The sequence below is a fragment of the Festucalex cinctus genome, chromosome 4, assembly GCF_051991245.1.
Source record: "Festucalex cinctus isolate MCC-2025b chromosome 4, RoL_Fcin_1.0, whole genome shotgun sequence".
NCBI classification, from domain to species: Eukaryota; Metazoa; Chordata; class Actinopteri; order Syngnathiformes; family Syngnathidae; genus Festucalex; species Festucalex cinctus.
Window position 1 is genome coordinate 13,565,630 of NC_135414.1, and position 23,777 is coordinate 13,589,406.

General features: G+C 37.4%; 1 protein-coding gene across 1 annotated transcript; it reads right to left on the reverse strand.

Annotated features, from left to right (window-relative positions):
- Nucleotides 1–766: 766 nt before the first annotated feature.
- On the reverse strand, nucleotides 767–23,471 carry ext2 (exostosin glycosyltransferase 2). The gene is made up of 15 exons (XM_077519039.1): nucleotides 23,331–23,471; nucleotides 20,589–20,931; nucleotides 20,270–20,493; nucleotides 19,331–19,420; nucleotides 18,465–18,581; nucleotides 17,884–18,079; nucleotides 17,630–17,769; nucleotides 16,489–16,582; nucleotides 11,260–11,391; nucleotides 6,877–7,066; nucleotides 5,488–5,654; nucleotides 3,792–3,935; nucleotides 3,397–3,525; nucleotides 2,911–2,993; nucleotides 767–1,797 (listed from the first exon to the last, which is right to left on the reverse strand). The coding sequence occupies exons 2-15, from the start codon at nucleotides 20,901–20,903 to the stop codon at nucleotides 1,659–1,661; spliced, it is 2,160 nt and encodes a 719-aa protein (XP_077375165.1). The 5' UTR covers nucleotides 20,904–20,931; nucleotides 23,331–23,471; the 3' UTR covers nucleotides 767–1,658.
- Between the last annotated feature and the right edge of the window lie 306 nt (nucleotides 23,472–23,777).

Genomic DNA, 23,777 nt, shown 5'->3' on the forward strand with positions numbered 1-23,777 from the left:
TATTATAATGTATTTTAATGTGTGCATGTAAATGTTACAGGACTCATGGAAATGGTCCAATCTTTTTTTTCTTTGTTATCAAGTATTTGTTTGTTCAACCTCTATGCTATTGTGTTGTAGCTTTAAGCTATCGTTGAAAGCAAGATGTGTGATGTTTTTGTGTGATTAAAGTACATAAGTTATTGTATCTTTTTTTTTTTTATCTGTTCTACATTCTATACATGTTATTTCCAGTAATTTGTACAAGTTTAAATGGTAAAACTTTTCATAACTGTAAAACAAGCTTAGAATAATGGTCAAGATTCCGGTTCCGTTTTTTCTCCAGGGTTTAGGACGTTCTCAGGACTTGAACTGGGAACCGCTGGTCCATAACAAACTACGAATTCCCAGTATGTAACTGCATTACCTCTATGAATCCCAAATATTGTCTCATTCCAAGATCCTTTCAGTATCTTTGAAGGGACACGCGTCTTCATCGTCATGAAATGAGATTGCACAGTGCAAGTGTGATGCTAAATGAAGACGACAAAAATACGAACTGCAGTCTTTTGAACTGCTGACATTGAACAGGGTGGATTAGGCAGCCTATATTAACAACAGGTGACAGGCTGGGGAGGCGAGGGTGGGGGGGGGTTGACAATGTCATGGCGGCTGATTTGAACCTTCACAGATTCCAAGTAAAGGCGGATAGCAAAATATAAATAAAACTTGCATCATCTTTGAACAATCACATTGTGTACACAATGGAGAAACCGGGCAAGAAGACTTGTTTTTGAACTTTTCATTTTATTTTATATTACAAAGTTAGGAATAACACGCTATCTGTTATACAACGCAAATCGGCTACAATGGCCTTACAGATATGAGAACAAGACAAAAGGCAATGCAAGGCAATGGTTACATTTTAAAAATCTTTAACATCAAACAAAGGATAGAAAGGATAGCCAGACAGAAAACTTAACTGGATAAATAACATAACATCAACAATTGGATGCACCAAGTCGAACACGTCAGTATACATTGATCTGTAAGATGTGTCGAACACAACGAGCAATTTGACATCATTTCATCACATGCACGGAAAACAATCCAGTAACTCAACAACAACTTTGTGACCAACAGAAAATCTAAATATTAGATTTTACAGCAGCTTTGTCCAATTAGGGAACTTGACGTGTTTTTATGAAGCTAACATAGAAGCATTAACTAACTATACAGTTGATTTGGCAAGAAAGACCTTACAGCAGACCAAACTTTTTTTTTTTTTCCCATTTACAGCTAATATTTATTTAGCCAGGCAAAACGGATTAAGAAGAAAATTCTTATTTACAACTGTGGCCTGACAAGAGGCGAAACCTCAAAATGGTTTGAACATGTTAAATATGGAATCATAAATTACCACTATTAATCATTCCTGGAGCAAAATTGATATGCAAACATGTACGCATGCATTGATCCCATAATAGCTGGCGATCAGTGAGGATCTCTGATCAGTCACGAGTAACAACCAGGTGGAAGAAAGCCGAAGCAAACCAGCATTTAAATCAAACGTAAAAGAGGTGAAGGGAACATAAAACCACAGTCCAAGTGAAGACATGACATCAAAAAAAGTCAAGTGCGTCTGCTGAATCTGTGATAATCACCAAACACGAATGTGCTCAGAGGCTGCCGATGTTGGGGAAACTCTTGAGTTTCTCCGGGAAGTCGTCTTTGTAGAGAACTGGGTCGGCCCGGTGCTCCACCACCTTCAGAGGCATGGTGCCGAAAACGGATGCAAACTTGTTGATGCACTCTGACCTAGTGAATAAACAAAAACATTTGAGTTCAAGTATCGCAGGTCATCGTCACATTCAATGGGTGAATAACTTTGCGTCCAAGTTGCCTACCAGATGAAATTTTTGACCTAATTCGCAGTTTTAACAAATAGTGCCAGAGGTGCAACATATTGTGAGCAGTTTCTAATATTTTGGTTTATAAAGGGACTATTTTCTATACATTTGTCATTTTATGACACGGTGAGTTCAGCCCATCTCAGTTAACTTCTGGTCGAGATGCACAATGGACCTGTCCATAACTTACACAGATAGGTACTGACATTCTCTACTTGAGTAAAAGTACAATTACTTGTGTAAAAAAACAACTTTGATAAACGTACAAGTACTGACTCAAATAATCACCCAAGTAAAAAAGTACAGGCTCTGAAATGTACTTGACAGGTAGAAGTAAAACATAGTTTTACCGGATGTTTCCTCCTCCGTCAATTTGAAGGACATTAGCTAATGGAGCAAAACACATCGGCCAGTTGACTCTTGACTTGCCCTGCGTTGCTGGTCCACTCCTCAGTCCTCACTGACATGATTGAACCATCTTTCATATTGTTGACTTGCACTCTGCAGCATTCTTCTTTTCAAGTTCAAATTATCCTCTGTAGTGGCGGCGGGCGCGCATTGCCCTCATATTTACGGGTTGTTCTAATCGAGCCAATTGCACGTCATGTGATAGCGTGTCGTAGGGCCAATCACAAAGCTGGGATGTAGGGAAGCGTGTGGAACGCTTCAAATGATTGGTGGACCCAGGAGACAGTGATGTTGCGCTTTCTTCCAGGTCACAACCTCATTTTGAAAATGTATCACGTAAAAAGTACAGCTACTCATATTAAAATGTAACGGACAAAAGTGAAAAGTAGTGTAAAAAGTAAATACTCAGGAAAGTACAAAGTAGTGAAAAAAACTACTCAAGTAACGAGGACAAAAAAAGACAAAAAGAAAACAGAACAAAACACAAATAGGTGAATTAGCGAATGAGGATCTGCAAATTTGCAGGTGTGCATTAAAGATGAAGGTTCTAAATTTTGTGTTGGGATCATGATCAAACTAAATATTCACCTTCTGTGTTAGATAATTGCATTACCTCTCCACCATGTGCGTCTGATCCAGGGACAGCCCATCGATGGCGGTACACTCAGGACACTTGAACTTCTTCCTGGGGGTCACCTAAACAAAATCACAACCCCAAATGTCAGTTGAGTTTCAAGCTAATAAACAGTCCTGTCTGTTGAAATAAGCCTGCCACTTCAGGCGGAATGAACGCATGCGCAGTGGGGAGAATGTTGCCTGAGCAGAGTGACGATGTATGACAGTGGATGTTGGGGGAGAGAAGGGAAGGACGTGAAAGACTTTCTGAAAGAACCTGTGTGAGACGGGTGAGGGGGAGTCCACCCCCGTCCCTGATAAGGAAGGTTAAGGCAGGACTTGAGCTCGGGCCCCTACACCTGGATGAGGGGGCCAAGCAGTCAAGTGTTAGGGTGACAACTGATGGGACCCAGAGATGTTAGTCCGCTCTGTCTGTCTTCACTTCCACCTCCCATTCTATAAGCCCCGAAAGAGATGAACGTACCTTTATGGGGGCTTTGCCAGTAATGTTGGCCACCAGAAAGTTCATGGCAATATCTTCACAGTTCATGTGTGCGTCCACCCAGTTCTTGATGTCTCCTGGCATCTTGTATGTGTACAAGTAGTTGAAGTACTGCAACAGAAAGAGTGACATGAAAATGCTGATTTCAAAAGAATGAAGCAGTTGCGGTTGAATTTGCTTCCAGGCCGAGCGAGCGCGTGAGCTGACAGGAGGTGCGATAACCTTGGCCAGCCAGCAACTTTCTGCTCATCCATCAACGTAATCTTGCCATCTACAGGAAACTGCTCCCCCACTCCAACCAAATGTCATTTGATCCCCAAACATAATGAAACCCGTTCAGAAGGAATCTTTTGTGAAAATGGCAACTACTGGCCCACCTTGTGGTAGAAAGCAGCGCCCGTTAGGACCATGGAGACCTCGTTGGTCCACTCCGACTCGTACTTCCACTTTCCCATTTCATGGTCCCACAGGTGCAGTCGGCCCGGGTAACCCACAAGCCTGTCGGGGAACTCCCTCCATACCTGTGGGAGGTGTCGGGATAGAAGCTCAACTCAACAAAATGGGGATTATTCAGTCAAGTTTAGACAATCATCCAGGGTCATCGCAAATGCTAACTGATGCTTTCTTTGAATAATTCAGTATGGTTAGCATTTCCACAGTCAAAAGCCATGAGGGTTAACACAACTTTTAGTACAGAGCAATGAAAGTAGTGTGGAGATATAGAGCAGCCGTTTGATCGGACCAATATACTATTATAACAAAAACACATAAGCACCCCAAGTTCTGTGATGTAAGCAGACTTTATCACACTCAAATTAAAAAGTCTCCAGCTTCCTAAATGTTGCCCCTGTCCCAGATTTATTGAACATATTGCACGCATCACAATCAAAATCATATATTTGTCTTTTTTTCCATGTTTTGACCGTACAAGGTCAGTGTAATTGTACTAATAGTACAGTGGGGGGCAGTGATGCTCATTGTCAGCGTATGCCAAGGGAGTATAGGGCTCTGGACATCATGTGACCGATCCCCCACATTTGTTTATGGAGGCATGCTGGGAGGACAATAACTTGCTTTGAATTGCTGTGCAATGTAAATTCTCATATTGATTAAAAAGCTTAATTTTACTTAATTAAAAAAATGCATAAATTCCCTTATTTGTTCTTGTTTTGTCGGTTTAAGTGTTTTAAATATTGTGTTCCTGATTTAATGTTGCTGATAACTTTATATTTATTATTTATTGATTTTTATGAAATGTTTTTCCAGTATCATCTACATAGTTCAAACAGAAAGGTAACAGAGAATAATTGCAAAACACTGATATATGGTCTTGAACATTCAAAATGTTGGAGAAATGAAAAACTCCTCCTATTTCCTCATTCTGTGGAAGAAAAAAAATATAACATATTTTCTTGATAAGCAGCACGACAAATTGATGGGATGTCATTTACGAGCTGTTTGTATGGTCACGCGATTGTTGTGAGAGAAACGTATTTAATCAGGGTGGCTGGTGGCGCCATATTGTACGGCCTAATAGGGCTGAACTGTTCCAAACTGTATTAGGGCATTATAGACTATGTAATAATAATAATAATAATAATAATAATAATAATAATAATAATAATGTACCACTTAGCAGAAAACATATTTGTCCATGCTTCTTACAGAAAGGGCAATGGCCTGGAAAAATGTGAGGTGAGGCTGGATAAAATTGTAGCAACATTTCAGAAGAGTGGCTTTACAATGCAGTAAAATATATTGTTTGAAAGACACAGCTACTAAGTGTCAACTCTTCTACTGCGCTGCTTCTAATTCTTTCTAATTCTCCTTAAACTGGCTACAATTTTATTAAATTGCTTCTAAATGCAGTCAGGTGAGTGCAGGGGGCATTTGTAGGCTCTGAGGCCATCATCATTCGTCACGAACAGCAAGCAGTCAAAGCCCTGTAATGTGACTCTAATCTTCTCCAATAACGAAGGCGTGTGATCACGAGGAAATGCTTCCTGGCCCTTCAAGATGGCATCAGTAGAAAAATGGGAAACTATTGGTTGAGGTTGTTTCAGACTTGCTCACCTCATAGCCAAACTGCAGTTCATCAGATGTCAGCATGATGATGTCATCATCGATGGCCAACACAGCTTCGGTCTCAATCTCGTCGTAGGGGAAGAAGCGGTTGCTCAGCTTGTTCTCTTTGGTGCGCACAACTTTAAGTGGCACACCAACCTTTGGCCAAAGAGATTCTGAGAAGAGATAGCAAAATAATAATTTGGTAATTTTCTAATAAACTGGCTTTTACATAAGAGCATAGTGCTTCTGTTAAATGAAAGCCTTTAATCCAGTTTTAGGATAGAAACGATGGCATGTTGTAATGTGTTCAGAGATTTCCAGCTGCTGTGTAAGTAAAATTACAGATTCCATGTAAAGTAATCACGACCCTCAAGCCAGCCATTCAACTTCCCATGTACTTTACTGAGACCTGAGAGTCTGACCTGTCAATGGCCCCTCGTTAATTCTAATGGGTCATGCCACTCTTGCCAGGCGCCGCTGACGCCTCTGATGAAAAGGCAACACGCAGCCAGGAGAGCGCACTTCAAAGTGTTACCACAACTTCACTATATTAGTCAACTCAGGGTTGATTTGATTTCTGGTCAAGATCAGACACTGTGCCAACTATGGAGTAAGAGAGGTTAACTCATTTGTTCCCAAAAACGTATAAATACATTTTTTTAAAATGTTTTAAGTGTCCCAAAGACGTATTTATACGTTTTTGTTTTATTTTTTAATGCTAGAGCATACAGAAGGCTTTGATGCAGCCTCTCAACTGCAAAGAACGGTTACAGAAATGGCTAGTTATTACACAAATAGCCAGCAGGTGCCAGCAAAGTAAAGGAGATCAACCAGGGCCATGTTGCAACAAGCTTTTTGCCCCACTGTTTTCAACAGGAATGTGAATATTGATGAAACTTAACTATTTTCAAATGCCAAATGCTGCAAAATGGAAACAGATAGAAATATTGTTTTTCCTGATGAAAGAAGAGACTTAAATCTTTCTTTTGATAGGTTCCATGTTTTTATAGCAATAGAACACAATATTCTGTGGGCCTTGCAAAATCAGTCCAAATCCAGTAAAACAGCCAGGAGCGAACGGGATTGCTTCTGTGAAAATGGCTCGGAGCGAATTAGTTAAAAGTGGTTTACTATTTGTATTTCTACATAAAGAAGAGGGGCAAGAAATTCTAAGCTTATTGTGACAAATGACACATACAACAGTCTGCTGCTGGCTCAGATGTTCTTTAACATTACATTAGGTGTCCCCACGAAACTTTCTTTCAACTCAAACTGATAGAGAAGTGGCAAGCCGTTTTCCTGTTCACACATTTTCCATGTTTTACCGTAGTGCACTTAACGTGACATTGCGGGAGCTCGCCATCCGTGGTTGCGTGAATGAATATACTCACTCACCCTCAGGAGGACTCTTGTTCTGGTTATTCCACACCACCAGCAATTTAGCCACGCTAGGAACTTTAGAAATTTCTGTGATGACTCTGAAAAGACTCTCGACGCGATCGTAGGTCAGCACCACCGCTGTGAACCCGGGCGCTCTTGGTGGGATAAGTGGCAAGAAGAGAGGACTGTTCACACTGGACCACTTCTAAATAAGACAGAAGCCAAAAACACATTATGAGGAACCTGGTTTGGCAATTTCATAAATATATTTGTAAGCAAAATGTTCTATAGTGTAAACACATGCATGTTTTCCTGTGATTTACAGCACGTCCTTCACAAGACAGTGACATCAACTGCAGTTTCTTTCACATGATGGATTTTATTAGCATGCAGCAATCATTCAATAAAGTCCCATGAGGGCGAAGAAGCTGGGCAAAGAACATTGGCCAAGTCCATCACATAAACCTGACAGAAGCAAGAAATCATGACAAGACTTGATGTGAATTTGCAACAAGGCTGACTATCTCCTCTCAAATATCGACAAGCCTTGTGGTGCTCAATTGATGCGGCCAAGAAGCATGAGACGACATCATTTAAGTAAAGTTGAAATCTGGAAAACAAGGGATGCGAGTTTGCCTGGTAGTTAACGACTGTCTATCTTCAAAGTGGTACTCCTCTTTCATTGCACCCCATTAAAATGGCCTATAAAATGTGGGACTTTCACTGACCCCAACAGGTGAGCTTTCAAAGTACCAAAAACAGATCATTATCATAACCATCATTTTGACATGGAAAGTAACATAGTCCAACAATACAAACACACTTAAATGATATTCCAAAACAGGAAGGCCTTGTAAACAAACAACACGGCTGTCGGGATCACATCAAAATGAAAAAGTGTTCCACTCCAGTTGCAGTGAAAAGCTGCTGAAAAAGGACAATAAATCTTTGGCATTGTTGAAGTCCTTATCCAGAGTGGAGCTACGATAATATGGCACTTTCCACAGACACTGCCTTTTATACAACATCCGTTACAAAGCACCAGTAAAACTGTCCTTTACTGGCAAGTGGAAACTTCCCTGTGGTTGTTCTCACATTGTCAAACAAGTAGATGGGGAAATAATTAAAGTAACACGTATGTGACACATACTCATGACAAAAACCTCTTCAGTTATTTGTCAAAACTAAATAAATTAGATTAAAAGACATCTGTAGATTACTTCAGATAAATTTAACAGCTGAATCATCTTTATACAAGTTCTTTGATTCTTAAAAAAAAAAAAAAAAAAAAGTTCACATTTAAGCTGCTCAATGCAGAAAATTGAATTACAAATTGCTACTGCCACCTATGGCTGAAAAATGAAACTGCACTCCAAACTATTGGCCAAAGACTTGCAGGAGTACCCATTGTGAACAGCTAAGGCAGAACAATTTTTTAAAAACTTCAATGGGAAGTACGACCAGAAAACCAACATGTACACTCCTTACTTTTAAGATGCTTATCAATGCGGAAAAAGCTTCAATTTACTCCACAGCTTAATTGATAGCCAAAACACAGTTGTAAAGACCAAAACATCTTAAAGCCTGAGAGGCCTCAACCTCAAGAGTAAACCCTTTACTCACAAGTCCCAAACAAAAAGCAGCCTGTCCTTCATTCTGGAAAGGCAGAGTAACAGCACCAGCAATTCTGGAAAATGTGCTTTCAATTAGCAGCCTAAAAGACTACATGAGGTGAGGGGGTCGGCGGGGTGGTTCTCTGGCTGATTTATTTTGTGTTCTGTTCAAGTTCTTCTCACCATTCACTCACTGAATTGATCCCTAAAACACTTCAACTTTCTCTCAGACAGGAACGACCAAAAATCTTTACCTCAACGCAATTGGTCAGGACAAACCAAGGAGCAAATGTTGTGCAAAGACAGCACTACTTTACTGAACAACTAATAATTCTGTACAAGAGTATGTGAATGTTCCTGTACACCTGCCAGATTTGGTTCAGAGACAAACACTCGCATTTTCTCTCAATCAAGACTCCCCACTGACTTCAGACAAGAGAGACGAGGCTCCAAAGATATGGCCGCAATGCCAAGTTGTGTGCAGCCACAAACTTTCACAACCACATGAATGCAAAACACCCATCTTATCATTCACAAACAGACCGCCTCAGACATGCGAGAACCTTTTCTCCTGCCGCCATGGAGGCATCCTCCTCATTTAGAACTACTCCAGAGCCTTTTTGGTGTATATCAAACTCACACATTGCTTGTGAGGTGCTACAAAAAAAAAAACAACAACAAAAAAAAAAAACAATGGCCTTACATATGCACTGTATTATGTGTTATGTAGTCCAACGGTCCTGAGCTGGTTCACAACTTGTATAAGTCTAAGTTTATGATTTATTATCTATTTCTAACTATGTTTTACCGTTTTTTTCCTCTTTCTTTTATATTTGCTGGCTATCATTTCTCTGTTTTTTTTCCCACAAGTTACTGTATTACACACTGTTCTCTTATTTTCGTGAAAGTCCATAATAAAATCAACAACATTCCAAAACGGTGGTCATATATCTAAATACTGTATTGCAGTTGTGTGAGTCACGGGGAAACCTCATGCATTTTTCAGTTTAATTTCATTTTTAAGTTTTAAAAAATTGCACAACTATTTTCGAACAGCTTAATATTGATTTTTACTCAGATTCTGTAATAGAATCGTATATTTTTTACTTCTTATAAAGCCCAGTGAGTCGGCTCAAACTTGGGTAGAAAAGGTAGAAATTCTTCATTTAGCTTCAAAATGTTAAAACTAGGGGTGTCAAAATTAGTGCGTTAATTTTGAGTTAATTTAAAGTTCCTTTAACGCCACTAATTTTTTTTAACGCGCGATTAATGACCGTCCCTTACTTGGAAAGCCTGTAATGGGGGAATTCCAGTCCACATGCCCATATCATAATTTTTCAGTATTAAATATGACAATAATGCATATATTTGTGGAGACTGGGGTCAAGTTGTATTTTACAATTTTAAAAATGTGCACAATTTCACAAGTGACTTCATGTTAAAGATTAGATAGCTCTTAATATGAAAAGAAAAATGCCCTGAGCTGTCACCAATGTCTTACAAATACAATTATGCCATCTAGTGGCAGAAAATTTACCTCAACACAAATCAATATCACACATTTATTTAATTTTTATGAAATTTCGGTCTGAATGACTAAAAGATGCTGCTGTATTTATATTAGTTTAACCTTTTTTCCCACTTTTATGTTAACAAGAGTATGAAAACATGGAAAATCTATTTTTATTGTCCATTTCATTGTATTTAGAACAAATATAACATTTGTGATTAATCGTGAGTTAACTATTGAGTTGTGATTAATTACGATTACAAATTTTAATCGCCTGACACCCCTAGTTAAAACCCTTTAGCTAGAGTTTACATTAAAGCTTTTCTCATTTTTGTGGTCTAATAATTTGCTCAGTACTGCTTTTGCTTGAAGAAAAAAATCAAATATGGAAAATAAAAAACCTGAATGGCTGGCACAAAATGTCCCGAGGAATAAGCGTTTTGGAAAATGGATGGATGGATGGATGGATGGATGGACTCCTGAAGTGTTGCAGAATTTGACTATATCAATGTTCAACGTGAACTTGGACCATCATAAAAGAATTGAAGATAAAACATGGCACAACAGTGACATAGCTGAGAAGTTAAGTCCTCCAAACTGATGAAAAGCCAAGAAAACCGGTCATAGTGCCTGCCAAGAGGCCAACGGCAACATTAAAGTCAACTCATTGCAGAATATTTTTGGCAAGCACTAGTTGTTTACCACATGTGACAATGATCTCTATTCTTCATTCTACAAAGAAGAAGAAAAAAAATAAGCTCTGCTCTTTTTTTTCCCCCAAAAAACATACTCTTTCAAAAGTCTGTGTCTGTTTTGGTTAGATGAGACTGAGTTTGAACTTATATTCATTCACTGTATATTACAAAAAGAGTGGGCCATACTCAAAGTGATGGATGGTGACAGTAGTGTCATGTTGGGGTAATTTTTCTGAATCTGGGGCTTGAATCACGACGGGGTAATTTGGTCCCGAAAGCCTTCAAACATCAGAGTAGTCTGGGCGTCTGACACTAAAACATTAAGTATCGGGAAGAAAGCTGGAAAGACATTTCAGCCTTTGGCATGACAATGACCTAAACGAAAGCATACATCCAAATGGACAACGAATGGCTTCACTAGAAAAAATAGTTTTTGAACAGAAAACAGAAAATCAGCAGGGCGACCTGATGAGGACATGAAATGCTCCGCTATCACAGATTTGGCGCATATTTGCAAATAATCAGTCTTTTAAATTTGATTATATTAAGATGTATGTAAACAGACTACACAGTTACATACCACAACAGTTGGATTGTTCCACTGCTCATATGTATTTGCGGCATACGGGTAGATGCGGTCGTTGATGATCTGGAGTGTAGTCAGACCAATGGCCTTCATGGAGCTGAAATAGGCTTCCCAGAACCAGCGTGCCTACAAACAAATCAAATACATGTCTTCACATTTTACCATAAAAATAAAAAATAAAAACACATACCCATTACCTAGTCACCGCAAACTTCACTCGTGGATTTCCAATGAAATACATGCGTACAAACATTTACCGTATCAAATACACACGTTATGAAAGTTTTAAAAAGAGAAGAACACTTTTTATTTATCTTTCTCAATCTCACCACATTGATCTGTTTGAGAATCAAGATTCTCTTAAGAGAGATCACATAAATACATTCATTCATTCTCCATTCCATTTCACAGATTTTTTCCGATTTTTTTTTTTTTTAATGGTAAGAGGAAATGACAATTCATTGCCAGTGTTAGTATTTTGTACACGTTGAAAGAAAAAAAAAATCTTGGGCTGCACAATATTGATTTTTTTTTTCCCATCAATATTGTGATTGTGATTTCATATGTGAGTATGTGATTATTTTTTAAAGATCCTCTTCCCGACAATAGTCATCTGTATTACAATCATCAACAGTATCAAATTTGTGATACATAAATGTTCTTTGTGCTTATCAAACAACCAAAATGAAGCAGACGTTTTTGTCATTTTTTTATTTTTTTTTACCAAATTGCAGCCTTTGTATTTGAAAATTGCATTTGACTCCACTGTGATGTTGAGATAGCCTTATCTTAATGTTATATTAGTTGAATGCACCAATTCCACCGGCATCTCAAAGTTCATCTTCCATTCATTATAATTACCAATGTACCAACAAATGTCGACCTTTGACCCCAGCTTACCTTAAACCTCATGGATCAACCCTTTTAAAATGAATTCTTTTCTAGGTTTTGTTTTGGGTTTTTTTCCATGAAAGAATTATCCCTGCAATCGACTAATTGCCTCAGAGTGATCATGCACTCCTTAAAAATGTTGATTCTGACAATTAGAGCAATGATTTAATTTTAATATCTACGGTACATCAGTGCACAGGATGCTCGCCGATATAATATTGAAGCTTAATTAAGAAACATTTCAGTGGAGAAGAAAAAAAATAATTAAAACCAATTACTATTAGTCTCTCAGTTCAATTGTTAAAAATTTACAAGACAGAAGTTATCAATAAATAATACTGACCAAATAATATGGTGATTTTGTAGCACTACAGAGATGTCTAAATAATTGCCAGTAGGATAATTATAGGAAGCTTTTGCATTTACATTGAACATAAAAAATAAATTGATTCATTGATTAATAATTACACCAGCTATTTTTATAGTCATAATTTTATACCTGATTGGTGCCACAGTACATTAAAAAAAAGTGTACATGTTTAGCTTATATTTTTAGACAAATTAATGAAATGACCCTGAATATTCTGAACACAGCAGTACGGTATATAAAAAATTAAATAAAGTGAAACAATTTTATATTGGCATATGTATGATATACTGCCATTTTAGGGTGTGTGTGTTTAGTTTTAAGGATGATTTAGTAACACTTTTAAGGAATGAATGAGTTTTTTTTTTTTTTTGTTTTTTGTTTTTTTACTTGAGCCAAACAACCTTAATATTTAGTTGTCCTTTGTAAAGCTAGTTGACTTATGCTGGTGAAATTGTGGTCTCAGGCGGCTAATTGTATCTGGTGACCATGCGACAATTTTTTCTCAACCCACATGTTTGAGTATGCTGCTGCATCATATAACACATTAAATAGATCATTGAGCGGCAAGGAAAATCCAAAAAGACTTTCTAATCTCCTGGGGGAATCCCAACACTTTATAAATCAGCCAGTGATGAAAGTTTTCTTTTCTGACTGGGAGGAGGATGTAAGAAAACTGTGCCGGCCTGAAGGAACGACCCGCAGCCTTCCCGCGCCCCTATTTTTTATGAGCTGGAATGAAGAAGACTATTTTTTTGCATTTGAAATGCAACATTTAATAAACCACGTACAAGTGTTAACCCTTTTGTCCTTGTTGAACTTTTTAACCCTTGAATGATAAACATACCGTCAATAAATTTATGAATAACAAAAGCCCATTTAAAAAAAAAAAAAAAAAAAAAAAAAAAAAAAAAAGCATTGTAACCGATCCCATGACTTCCAATACAAAAACACATCTAACTGTAAATATGTGCAAATTGTTAATAAGGACTTAATAGTGGACCAAAACTCTGAGCTCAAGAGCAGCCCGTCCCTTTTTTGCCATTTAAATCATTAGGGAAGAGGTCAAAGTCATGAGCAGAAACAGTTGGGAGTACAGAAGTCTTTGTTTAAATCTACTTGTCAAGTATGTGACAGATGAGTGCACCTCCAGAGCAGATCTGCCAGCCACTGAGTGAGCCGTGGCGAGAACCAGGCAATCATTAGTGATTTGGACTTAATCAAAAACAGCAGCTGAACCACATGACAGTTGCTCACTGTGTTCCACATTAATCAACATTTTACTTTTACCTGTGCTCTCTGTCACACACACACAAATGCATTTTCTTCCAACTCAACACAGTCAAAAATGAGAATTCACTGAACACCTGCAATCAATTTCTTGTGGTTAAAACAAACGAGTACACATTTTCAATAAAACAGCTTCAGCTGATAAAATTGTGCCCAAACACCTTGACAGTGAAATTGTATTGTACTGCATTATTGATTTGGCTATATAATTCAATGATGATTCAGTATTCGGTGTCGTAATGGTCCTAATGAGAAGGAATTATCTTGACCCAAGATTATGTTTGGCTATTTAGACTGCATGTGTTTTCAGAGTCAAAAGGAGGTCAACAAAAATGTAGATAATTCTCGACCAGATTATCATTAGGCTGATATGAAGAATCATGACGTCATCTTTTATAAACCAACATGGCTTTACAGTCTATACTTCCGAGCCACCACTATTTTTGGATGTACGTTTACCAGCAAAATTCGACTTGTCTTGTGTAAACTGATAGATGGAAATAAGGACACAAGCTAACTTTAAAACTACTCATTTATGGATATGTGATGCAGTGTTAATTTTGACAGGAAATTTTAATTTAGTTTTAGTTATGGTCTTTTGACTTTTGAAGATGCTAAATTAATGCGAATGAAAATTAACAATACATATAGTCAAATTAGAGTATTAGTATTAAAATTGCCTCCGAATATTAAAATATCACGTACAAAGTTGCATTTAGCAAAACACTTTTTGGAGTGCTATTGCTACAGAGTCCGAAGTAAACATGGTGACACCGCATTTAGCTGTTATGCTGCAACACAATTGGAATAAGCTGCCAACAGATGTGAAGTCAGTGCCAGGTGTTAATGATTTTAAATCCAGGTTAAAAACTTAGTTTTTTAAAATCATCCCCCCCCCCATTTCAATTATTATTATTTATTTTATTTTTTTTAAACTTCCTTACGCAATGTTTTTAAAGTTTGTTTTAACATTGTCAATGTATGTTCTTTTAGTAAATTTGTAACCTTCTGTTTGTTGATGCTTATAGGTGCACATCGAGTTGTCTAGTGTATGAAACGTGCTATACAAATAAACTTGCCTTACGTATTGTAAAAGCAAACTATGTCCAAAAGTCACAAGTGATTTAAAAAAACAAAAACAAACAAACAAACAAACAAAAAAATACAATGATAAGAACAAACACAAAGCAAATGTGTGTTTCTGTTAAAGGGGTTACTCTGTGGAACAATTATGAAACTGAATTGGAAAAACTATGAATCACTTGCTATATTTAATAAGAGGTTTAAAAACACAGTGCTACGAAAATATATAAATCAGCTATAAATATAAATTTATCATATTGTGATTAAATTAATTGTATAATGTAGGGCTTTGTTTTATCTTTTACTTTTTTTTTTTTTTGCATACGTGTTTATAACTTACACTAATATTTATAAATTGCACGTTGTTTATTTTCCATTCTTTTTTTTCTTCATTTGCTTCTTATTTATATTTTAATTATATATTATTAAATATAATAAGTTATAGTACATTATCATGATATAAGTTAAAATGGGGGTAGGACTAGATAAGTTCTTGCACTTCTTCCTACTCCCTTTGAACATATGAATTCTGACTTTGCTGATAATTCTTTTCCTTTTTGGCTTTTATTTTCCTTCCTTCACATTTATTTCATAATTTGTATTGCACGTTCGATGTTCAATAAAAATGTAACTAAATTTCAATGTAGCTTGGAGAAATGAAGTGAAAGCTTCAATCTAAAGACTTGTGAGCCCTCTGCTGGTTAGACTGGTAATTGCATAACTTAGCGCTAAAATGAATATTATTATCAATTTATTTGCAAATATAACTATACTCTATTTTGTTTAGAAACTTTTGAGAACACATAAGTCCTCTGCCACAATTATATTAGATCTATCTAGCACATTAAACTTAACAGAAGCTTTGGATGGTAGCTACTATGCAAGTCAGCACAGATGTTTGCAGTTATGCTGTTGAAAAGAATTGGTTGTTTTTAAGCCTTTGACTGGGTTTATTGGGGTTTATTCTAAGTTAACAACATGGGCCTTTGGACAGCATAATCTTGCCATGTTTCAGATCTTGTTAGACGCAATTTGACACAACTCATCACACAGGCCAGGTTAAAAAGAAGCACCAGTATTCAGTCGTATAATTGGTAAATGGACTAAAGTTGATATAAGGGAATTAAGAGCATCAATTCTCTGTTTGTTGTGGTGGATACAACAAATGAATGGAGACATAAAATTCGATGTCTGCTATCCATTTTAAAATGTAGACAAGGAGAATAAAATTGAAAATGTGGAACTAATAGACAGGCTTTCTGTTTAAAGCAAAAATGTGCATGTGCAGTTATTTTTTATTTTATTTTTATTTTTTTAAATAACAGCTTCAAATTCATGGTGATGGTATGAGCAACTGTCACCATTAATGGTCTAGATACCTGCTAACACATAAACCAGCCAGGTCACCACTCATGTTGCATTAGCGCCAGCTTAGGGGCTCAGGCGAACGTGCAGTTTGCTTATCTTTAAAGCAGCATGTAAGTGTGACGTGCTGCCTATCTGAATGCAATTTTACATTTGTAATTTAACTACTACTCAGTGAAAATGCTACTAAATAGAATGAAAATGTGTCCAATTACTGTTTTGAGTACCTGTCTCTGCATCTCCTCCACTTGTCTGTGCGGGATACTCTTCAAGATGGTGTACATCTCCGAGAGCTTCTCCTCTGGAATAACAACCGATGCTCTGTGCCAGATAACCAACAGAACGTACATGAATTAAGACTACATAACCTATTTGCTCCCAAAAACATATATATGTTGTATTTTAAATGTCACAAAGACGTATTTACCGTATACGTTTTTTTTTGTTTTGTTTTTTTTTTTTGCGAGAGCGTACAGAAACCTTTGATGCAGCCTCTCAATTGCGAAGAATGGTTGAAGAAATGGCAATAATTACAGAAACGGCCAGCAGGTGGCAGCAGAGCAAAAGAGATCAACCAGGGTCATGTTGAAAAGTACCTCTTTTACTCACATTTCTAAATTTCTAGATTTATGAATAATGATGAAATTTAGGCATATTTTTAATGCTAATTGCTGCAAAACGGAAAGATAGAAATATACTTTTTTTCCTGATGAAAGAAGACACTCTAATCTTTTTTTTGGTAGGTTCAATGTTTTTATAGCAATAGAACACAATATTCGGCTGGCCTTGCAAAATCAGTCAAAATCCAGTAAAACAGCCATGAGTGAATGAGGTTGCTTCAGTAAAAATGGCTGGGAGTGAATGAGTTGTTAATTAAAGGGGAAGTCAACCCCCCCAAAAAATTCTTGACAGTATCATGTTCTATGCAGCCCCACTAGTCTAAATATGGTATTCTGGTTAATATTGCAGCAAAATCCAGCCGTTTTATTCCATCTCAGGTGGCGGCCATTTTGCCACTTGCTGTCGACTGAGCAACATCAATGTTACTCAGGTCTCAGGTAACAACCAATCACAGCTCAACTTAAAAAAAAACTAGTGAGCTGTGATTGGTCGTTGCCCGAGTACTGAGAACTGTGATGTCATCTTCAGTCGACAGCAAGTGGCAAAATGGCTGCCTACTGAGATGGATAAAAACACCTGGATTTTGCGTCATAACGCATATTCCACAAATTTAATATTAATCACAATGTCATGTCATGTAGACAAGTGAGGTCACATATAACGTATTATTGTCAAGAAATGTTTAACGTTGACTTCCCCTTCTAAGTTCTTTCATGCTTAATGGGAGATACACTGAAGTCGACTGACCTTTTCCAGTCAAGAACTTCAGAAAAAGGAAGAATGTAGGAGTCAGCGAGGATGACAGGGACACAACCAGCTTGCAGCACATCACTAAGAGCAGCCTGACCCAAACGTGCACCCCTCAGGACCACACAAAAGGAGGATTCCTGCAGAGACATTGGAAGAGGATCATTTTTTGGGGTTCAACATTGATTATCCGTCAGTGACACTTGGACTTTAATCTTGGAAAAAAAGTTATATTTGTAGGCAGTTGTGCTTACCTGCAGGATCTGTGGGTAGTCATACACCTGCCCCTTGTAACAGCGCTTCCGAGCAGAGGCAGCTCCTTGGGAGAGGTTGCTACACTTGTCTAGAAGGAGCAGAGCCTCGCCATTTTCTTCCTTCAGGCGTTCAAGTTCAGCCCGGTACTCGCGGTGAATGGCTGTTTGAGATGACAGGATGAAGTAGCGGCGAGGCCTGGAGGAGGGAAGACCGGAGATGGAAAATGAATTTAGTTACGTCACATCACAATGTTTATCCACAATGGATTAGGATGAAAACTTGACCTCATTTCGAAGTTTATTCACCAAAATGTCACAGGTGAGCCAATGTTTAAGCCATACGTCCATGTTCTGTGAGTGCTCGTGTTCATGGTTATGCATTAATCAGATTTCTATCACCCAAATCCTTTTGCATTATGAAGTTTCTTCAATCTTTGCACATCATTGTCATGCCTTATTCCAACAGTTATTCTGTCCAATTGGTATTTATCTTTGAAACACAATAAACCTCTCCATAAACCGCACTAAGATAAGCACGACTAGAAACACAGTGTCAAAGTATATGGTTGCAATGAGCTCACCCTGGCTGTCTCTCGGGCAGCTCAACATCAGCAGAGAGGGGGCTGTAAACTGGGATGCTGACATCATAACCTTGTCTGTACGTCCATGTAGAGAAACCGCCTCCAGCCAGGAGCGCTCTGGAACAAAGACCAATCAGCCTTGACTAGAACAACACTTAAAAACACAAAGAACTCATCAACAAAAATACACACTTGCAAAAAAGTTCTTTTGGTTACCATCCCATTATACAGTGTATAGTCAAGTATTAGTTTGAGTGATTATATATATTATTTTATATTCAATTCAACTCAAAAGGCAATACACTGAAATCCCCTCCCTCCCCACACCTGGTTCTAATCAAGTTTCATGACAAATCGACTCTTTGGATGAGCTCAGGAAATTCCTTACATCTAAAGATATTGTTCATCATCTCACTTAAAACCACCAACCATTACTTTAATGTACAGGATATCTATTTGTAGCTATTTGTAAATATATACTTCACCTTCTGGAAATAATTTCTTACGGGAGTGTTCTGCTTTGACTGTGTGATCCAGCCAAAACATCAGGGTCCACACAATCAATCATTTTTTGGCTCTGTGCTGCCTACCACACAATCCATTATAAGATCTCTCTCTTTAAAAAACAAAAAACAATATATTGTCCTTGGTAGGAGATCATCTGAGGATGCCATTGGACACTTCAACATAAAAACACTAACCTCTTCAATTATGTTGCACCTACTGACATGCACTTAGCTACATTGATTCGTTTGTGAAAGAAAAATACTAAAAGTAAATATTAACTTATTTATTGTTTCCCCCCAGTGCTTCTGACAATTTGATATATATAAGTAAGTACGTAAGATTGTTTATGTTCAAGCTACCTGTCTCTGGGCACATCCAAAGCAGTGTTGTAGTCTGGTGGGCCCCCTGGCAGCATGTTAAAAAGTAGATGATTCATCCCCTTGTTCCATCTTAAAAACAAAAAAACAGAAACATAAGTCAAAGGACTACTTCATGCAATGATGAATTTACTTATTAACAAGTTAAAAAAAATCTAACTGACCAAAGCCAAAGTGGAATATGAAACACATCCTTGTTTGAAAGAGAAGGGTATACGAAATAAAATGTTATCCCATTATTCTATTAATGATTATCGATTAATTTGATGGAGTAATCAATAGAATAATCGATTCTAAATACAATCGACAGTGACAGCCCTACCACCGTACCTCTGTGAGCTCCTCCACCCCTACAAGCCTGCCCAGTGCCTCAGTTCAGCAGACCAGACACGACTGGAGGTACCAAGGACTAAGCGTAAACTCAGAGGGGATCAAGTTGCCGGTCCCTCCCTTTGAAATGACCTTCCACTAAATATTACGCAATCTCCCTCTCTATCCATTTTTAAAACCCGTCTTAAAGCACATCTCTAGCATTCTTTCAGTGTTTTATGGTGTCTGCTGTATTTTGTATTAATTAGTTGATACTTTCCTCTTCAAAATTGCATTTGGAATTTAATATTTGTGGAGTTTTATTATGTTAAGAAGAATTGATGTTATATAATTAATCAATATCGGATTGAAGTGAAGTCAATCGAATCGGGAACAATCTAAATCGAATTGAACTGAACTCTTGTGAATTGAAATTGCAATCAATACCCAGCCCCAACGCCGTGGTACCCTAAAAGCGGAAGGTAAAATGGTAACGAATCCCCCCCCCCCCCCCCCCACACACACACACATTTAACATTTGCACACTTGTCATCTGCATTACTACACTACTGGACACACAGAATTTACCTGCACGTGAGACGTCACATTTACCTTGGAAGCATTGCCAGAGCTTGGGCAGTCTCTTTGATTCGCAGGGAGTTCTGATTCAGGACGTCACTTGATGGAATAAAAATACAAGCCCTGTTGACATCATCCGTGTAAAAGTCGCTGTCTGAAATGGCGCTGAGGAGGTCATTATATTCGCGAGAAAGTCCAGTGCTGCTGATGGGAACCCCAAGTTCATCAACAAACCTCTGAAGTGGGTAAATGTAAACCTAAACCAAGAAAAGAACAAAAAAAACTTTCATTAACAAGCAACACCGACTCACATAAATGTGCTGTGGAAGTGGTTCACTGGGGTTATTACTACCTTAATTCGGTTCTTAGGGTTGTAGCCACATCTGTACACATCAAAACAAGTGTGCATGCGACAGCTAAGGTCTCCCCTCTCAGGAATGGGACTGGAGACTTGGAGGCGCACCAGAGGACAATCGTGAACACTGCGTTTGTCGACGGTCCAGTCAGCTGTGGACTCAATAGAGTGAGGCCAGAACTGAAACATCCCAGTGGCAATGAGGCCAAGCAACACCACGGAGAAGAGGGTAATGTAGTATATACGGTGCTTGGTTTTCATCCGCGGGATAAGGGCAGGCCCCCGGGAGCTGTGTTTGCCAGAGGCATACATGTCTGCCACCTGCCTGTCTAGCCAGGCTCTGGAATGACATAGTGACAAATAAAGACTAAGCAGGCTGTTGAATGATTCATTTGTATGCAATCTTGTGTTCAGTATTTATGTATTTTGTTCATATTCCCTCCATCAGCAGTGACTGCACACACAATTTTACAAGCACTAAAACTTGGGACGTTCAATACCACTTTTTTTCAGACGCATACTAGTATAAGTACTCAACTCTTCACCGATACCAAGCACGACAGTGCTTTTGAGATTTCCTAAAAACAATGACACAGTCTGAAAGACCTATATAACCCAATATAACATTTTCCTAAATGTTGCATGAGCACACATAAGCATCAACAAACAGTAGTTAACATTCAGAGGAAAACAAATAAATGAAAATAGGTTACAAAATTTACTAAAAAGAACATACAATAACAATCTTAAAACATTATTCAACAAACTTTTAAACATTTAGCATAAGAAAGTTTAAATAAATAAATAAATAAATAAATAAATAAGGATGGAATCGGCACCGATACTGGAATCGGTACTCGCTGATCCCTAATCAAAACAATTAGTTGACCTCCACATAATTGCCGTTCGGCATGAGCAGATCTGCACATTTGTGGATTTCTTTTCAATATATGTTTTTTTTTATTATTTATTAATGGAATGGATTGATTTACAATAACACATATATAGGTTATAAAGCCCAGAAAATGTCTAATGTTAAAATATTCAAAATATTACATTTCATACTACACTACATATAAGATACAAAAAAGTAAGTACACAGAAGTTGGATTTTCATAATACAGTACAAACTAAGTTGGGCCGGGCGATATGCCCAAAACCATAAAATCTCAATTATTTCAGTTATTCCAGATGATTACAATGTTAATCGAAGTAATGAACACAACAAACATTTAAAGAAAGTTTGATTGATTGAAAATAAATAAATCAGTTTTAACATAAATGTAATATCCATAGCTTGTGCATTACTTGCTTAAATGCCACAATTAAGTAGTTAGCGATTATTGTAAACATGTCTTGTAAACCACCTATCTCTCATTCTACCCCTTGTGCAAATTTACAATTCACAACATTAGGCTATACCATAATGTAAGAATAACAGCTTATAATAATACAGAAAAATAATGTATTTTTAAGAACCCTAATTTCACGATATAGCATTTTCAAATCGTCAATTTTTAAAATGACAATTTAATGGAACTAATTTAATTTATTGACCAGCCCTCGTACAAATACACTAAATATGAAATAATCATTGTAACGTCAAATCACGACATTACACAGCAACAAAGTTTTTTTTTATTTTTCGCTTTATGCCCCCTCGATCAAAAGCGGATACCCTTCTATTACATGTAAGGATCCCTGGGGTCACCTCCCCAATGCCTGCGCCACCTGCATGCCTCTGTGTCAAACCATTCCACATTAGGAATACAGTAAATATAGAAAAATATAAAATAAGATAAAATACAATAAAATAAAATAAAATAAACCTTGTATGTATTTTAAAACCTGGCCTTACTCACCTTAAATATTTGAGTTGTTTTTTGTCAACTAAATTCCGGAAATGTTGTCCAAGTCTTATAAAGTGTACAATCTCCTTCGGCAAAAGATGTATAAGCACTTCTGAATGTCGAAGGGGAACTTTAATTTTGCTTCAAACAATCATCTCATCGACCGGTTTTCTTGATAGTAATAGACGCATCCACAATAACCCAGCTAACCTGTTTTGTCACGTTTGGTCGCGTGATATTTCGCGTGATATTTCGAATATAGCGGCTTGGTCTTTCAAGAAATGCCAAATTCTGATTAAAACTAAGACACCTGTTCCACGTGACCATTAATGGTGTACGTGCATGGTGTAGGACTGCACACTCTTGAGCGTCATACTGCAGCGGATACACACGTACATTAAATAAAATTTTGTTCGTAGCACTTTTCATCCATTAAATATGCAACAAGATGAAAATCAACAGAGAGAGGAGACGCATACAGACACACGCACAGACACCACTTATTGACAGTATAGAGACATAAACATTGTTCAGACTACTTAACTTGATAATACATTATTTTTGATAATAAAAGTTTACTCCTGAACAATGTCTCACCGGCTCACCCCCTAATTCTGAAATGAACGCCCCCGCTTGCATTCTGTATACTCCTGTACATAAAAGCGCTGCGAAAAAAAAACCCTCATTAGTATAGCAAACAGATGTCAAGAAATTAACCAACATTCTAAACTGAGATTTCAGAAATTATGAATCGTAAAGCTAAGGTAGCAAACACAGTTAGGTACATTATCTTACTAAAATCATCGTAATTAAACGTTACCAACAGCCCAAAATGTTCATTGTTGTCTATTGACGTGGCGACATTCGGGTCGATGCATGTTTTACTTACCAAGACATTCACCAAATCCAATTTTGACAATTCGGTGTTAATTCATGATAGCAGGCTAGTTTAGCAAAACACTACCGTGTGAAGCCCCCGGAAGTAATCCGTCCCCCTTCCTCCAACCCTCACTACAGTGGACTGTAAATCATACGTTTGCACCCTCTAGTGGCTGAACCCTCAAACGTTTACATTTTACATACATTGAACTGCTGTGTAACTTCTGCAAATACTGTAGTGTACCGGCATTTAATTTAACTTATAGAATGAGGTCAACCGTGGTTGAGATCTCAAAAACTGGTATAATTGAAAACAAATCGTAATTTTTACATTTGTACTACTAATAATGTAAAAAAAAAAAAAAAAAAAAAAAAAAAAAAGTAGGGCATGCCTTGTATTTACCAAGACACAATACTTACACTTTATACTTACTTATACTTTTTTTTTTTTTTTTTT

What these genes read in the sequence shown, in the direction of transcription:
- ext2 (XM_077519039.1), bottom strand. Translation starts at nt 20,903, where the DNA reads ATGTATGCCTCTGGCAAACACAGCTCCCGGGGGCCTGCCCTTATCCCG. An exon ending in GCTCTGGCAATGCTTCCAAG is followed by an intron (nt 19,421 to 20,269) that starts GTAAATGTGACG and finishes TTTGTTTTTAAG; the next exon opens with ATGGAACAAGGGGATGAATC. An exon ending in AACTGCAGTTTGGCTATGAG is followed by an intron (nt 3,936 to 5,487) that starts GTGAGCAAGTCT and finishes CACCTCCCACAG; the next exon opens with GTATGGAGGGAGTTCCCCGA.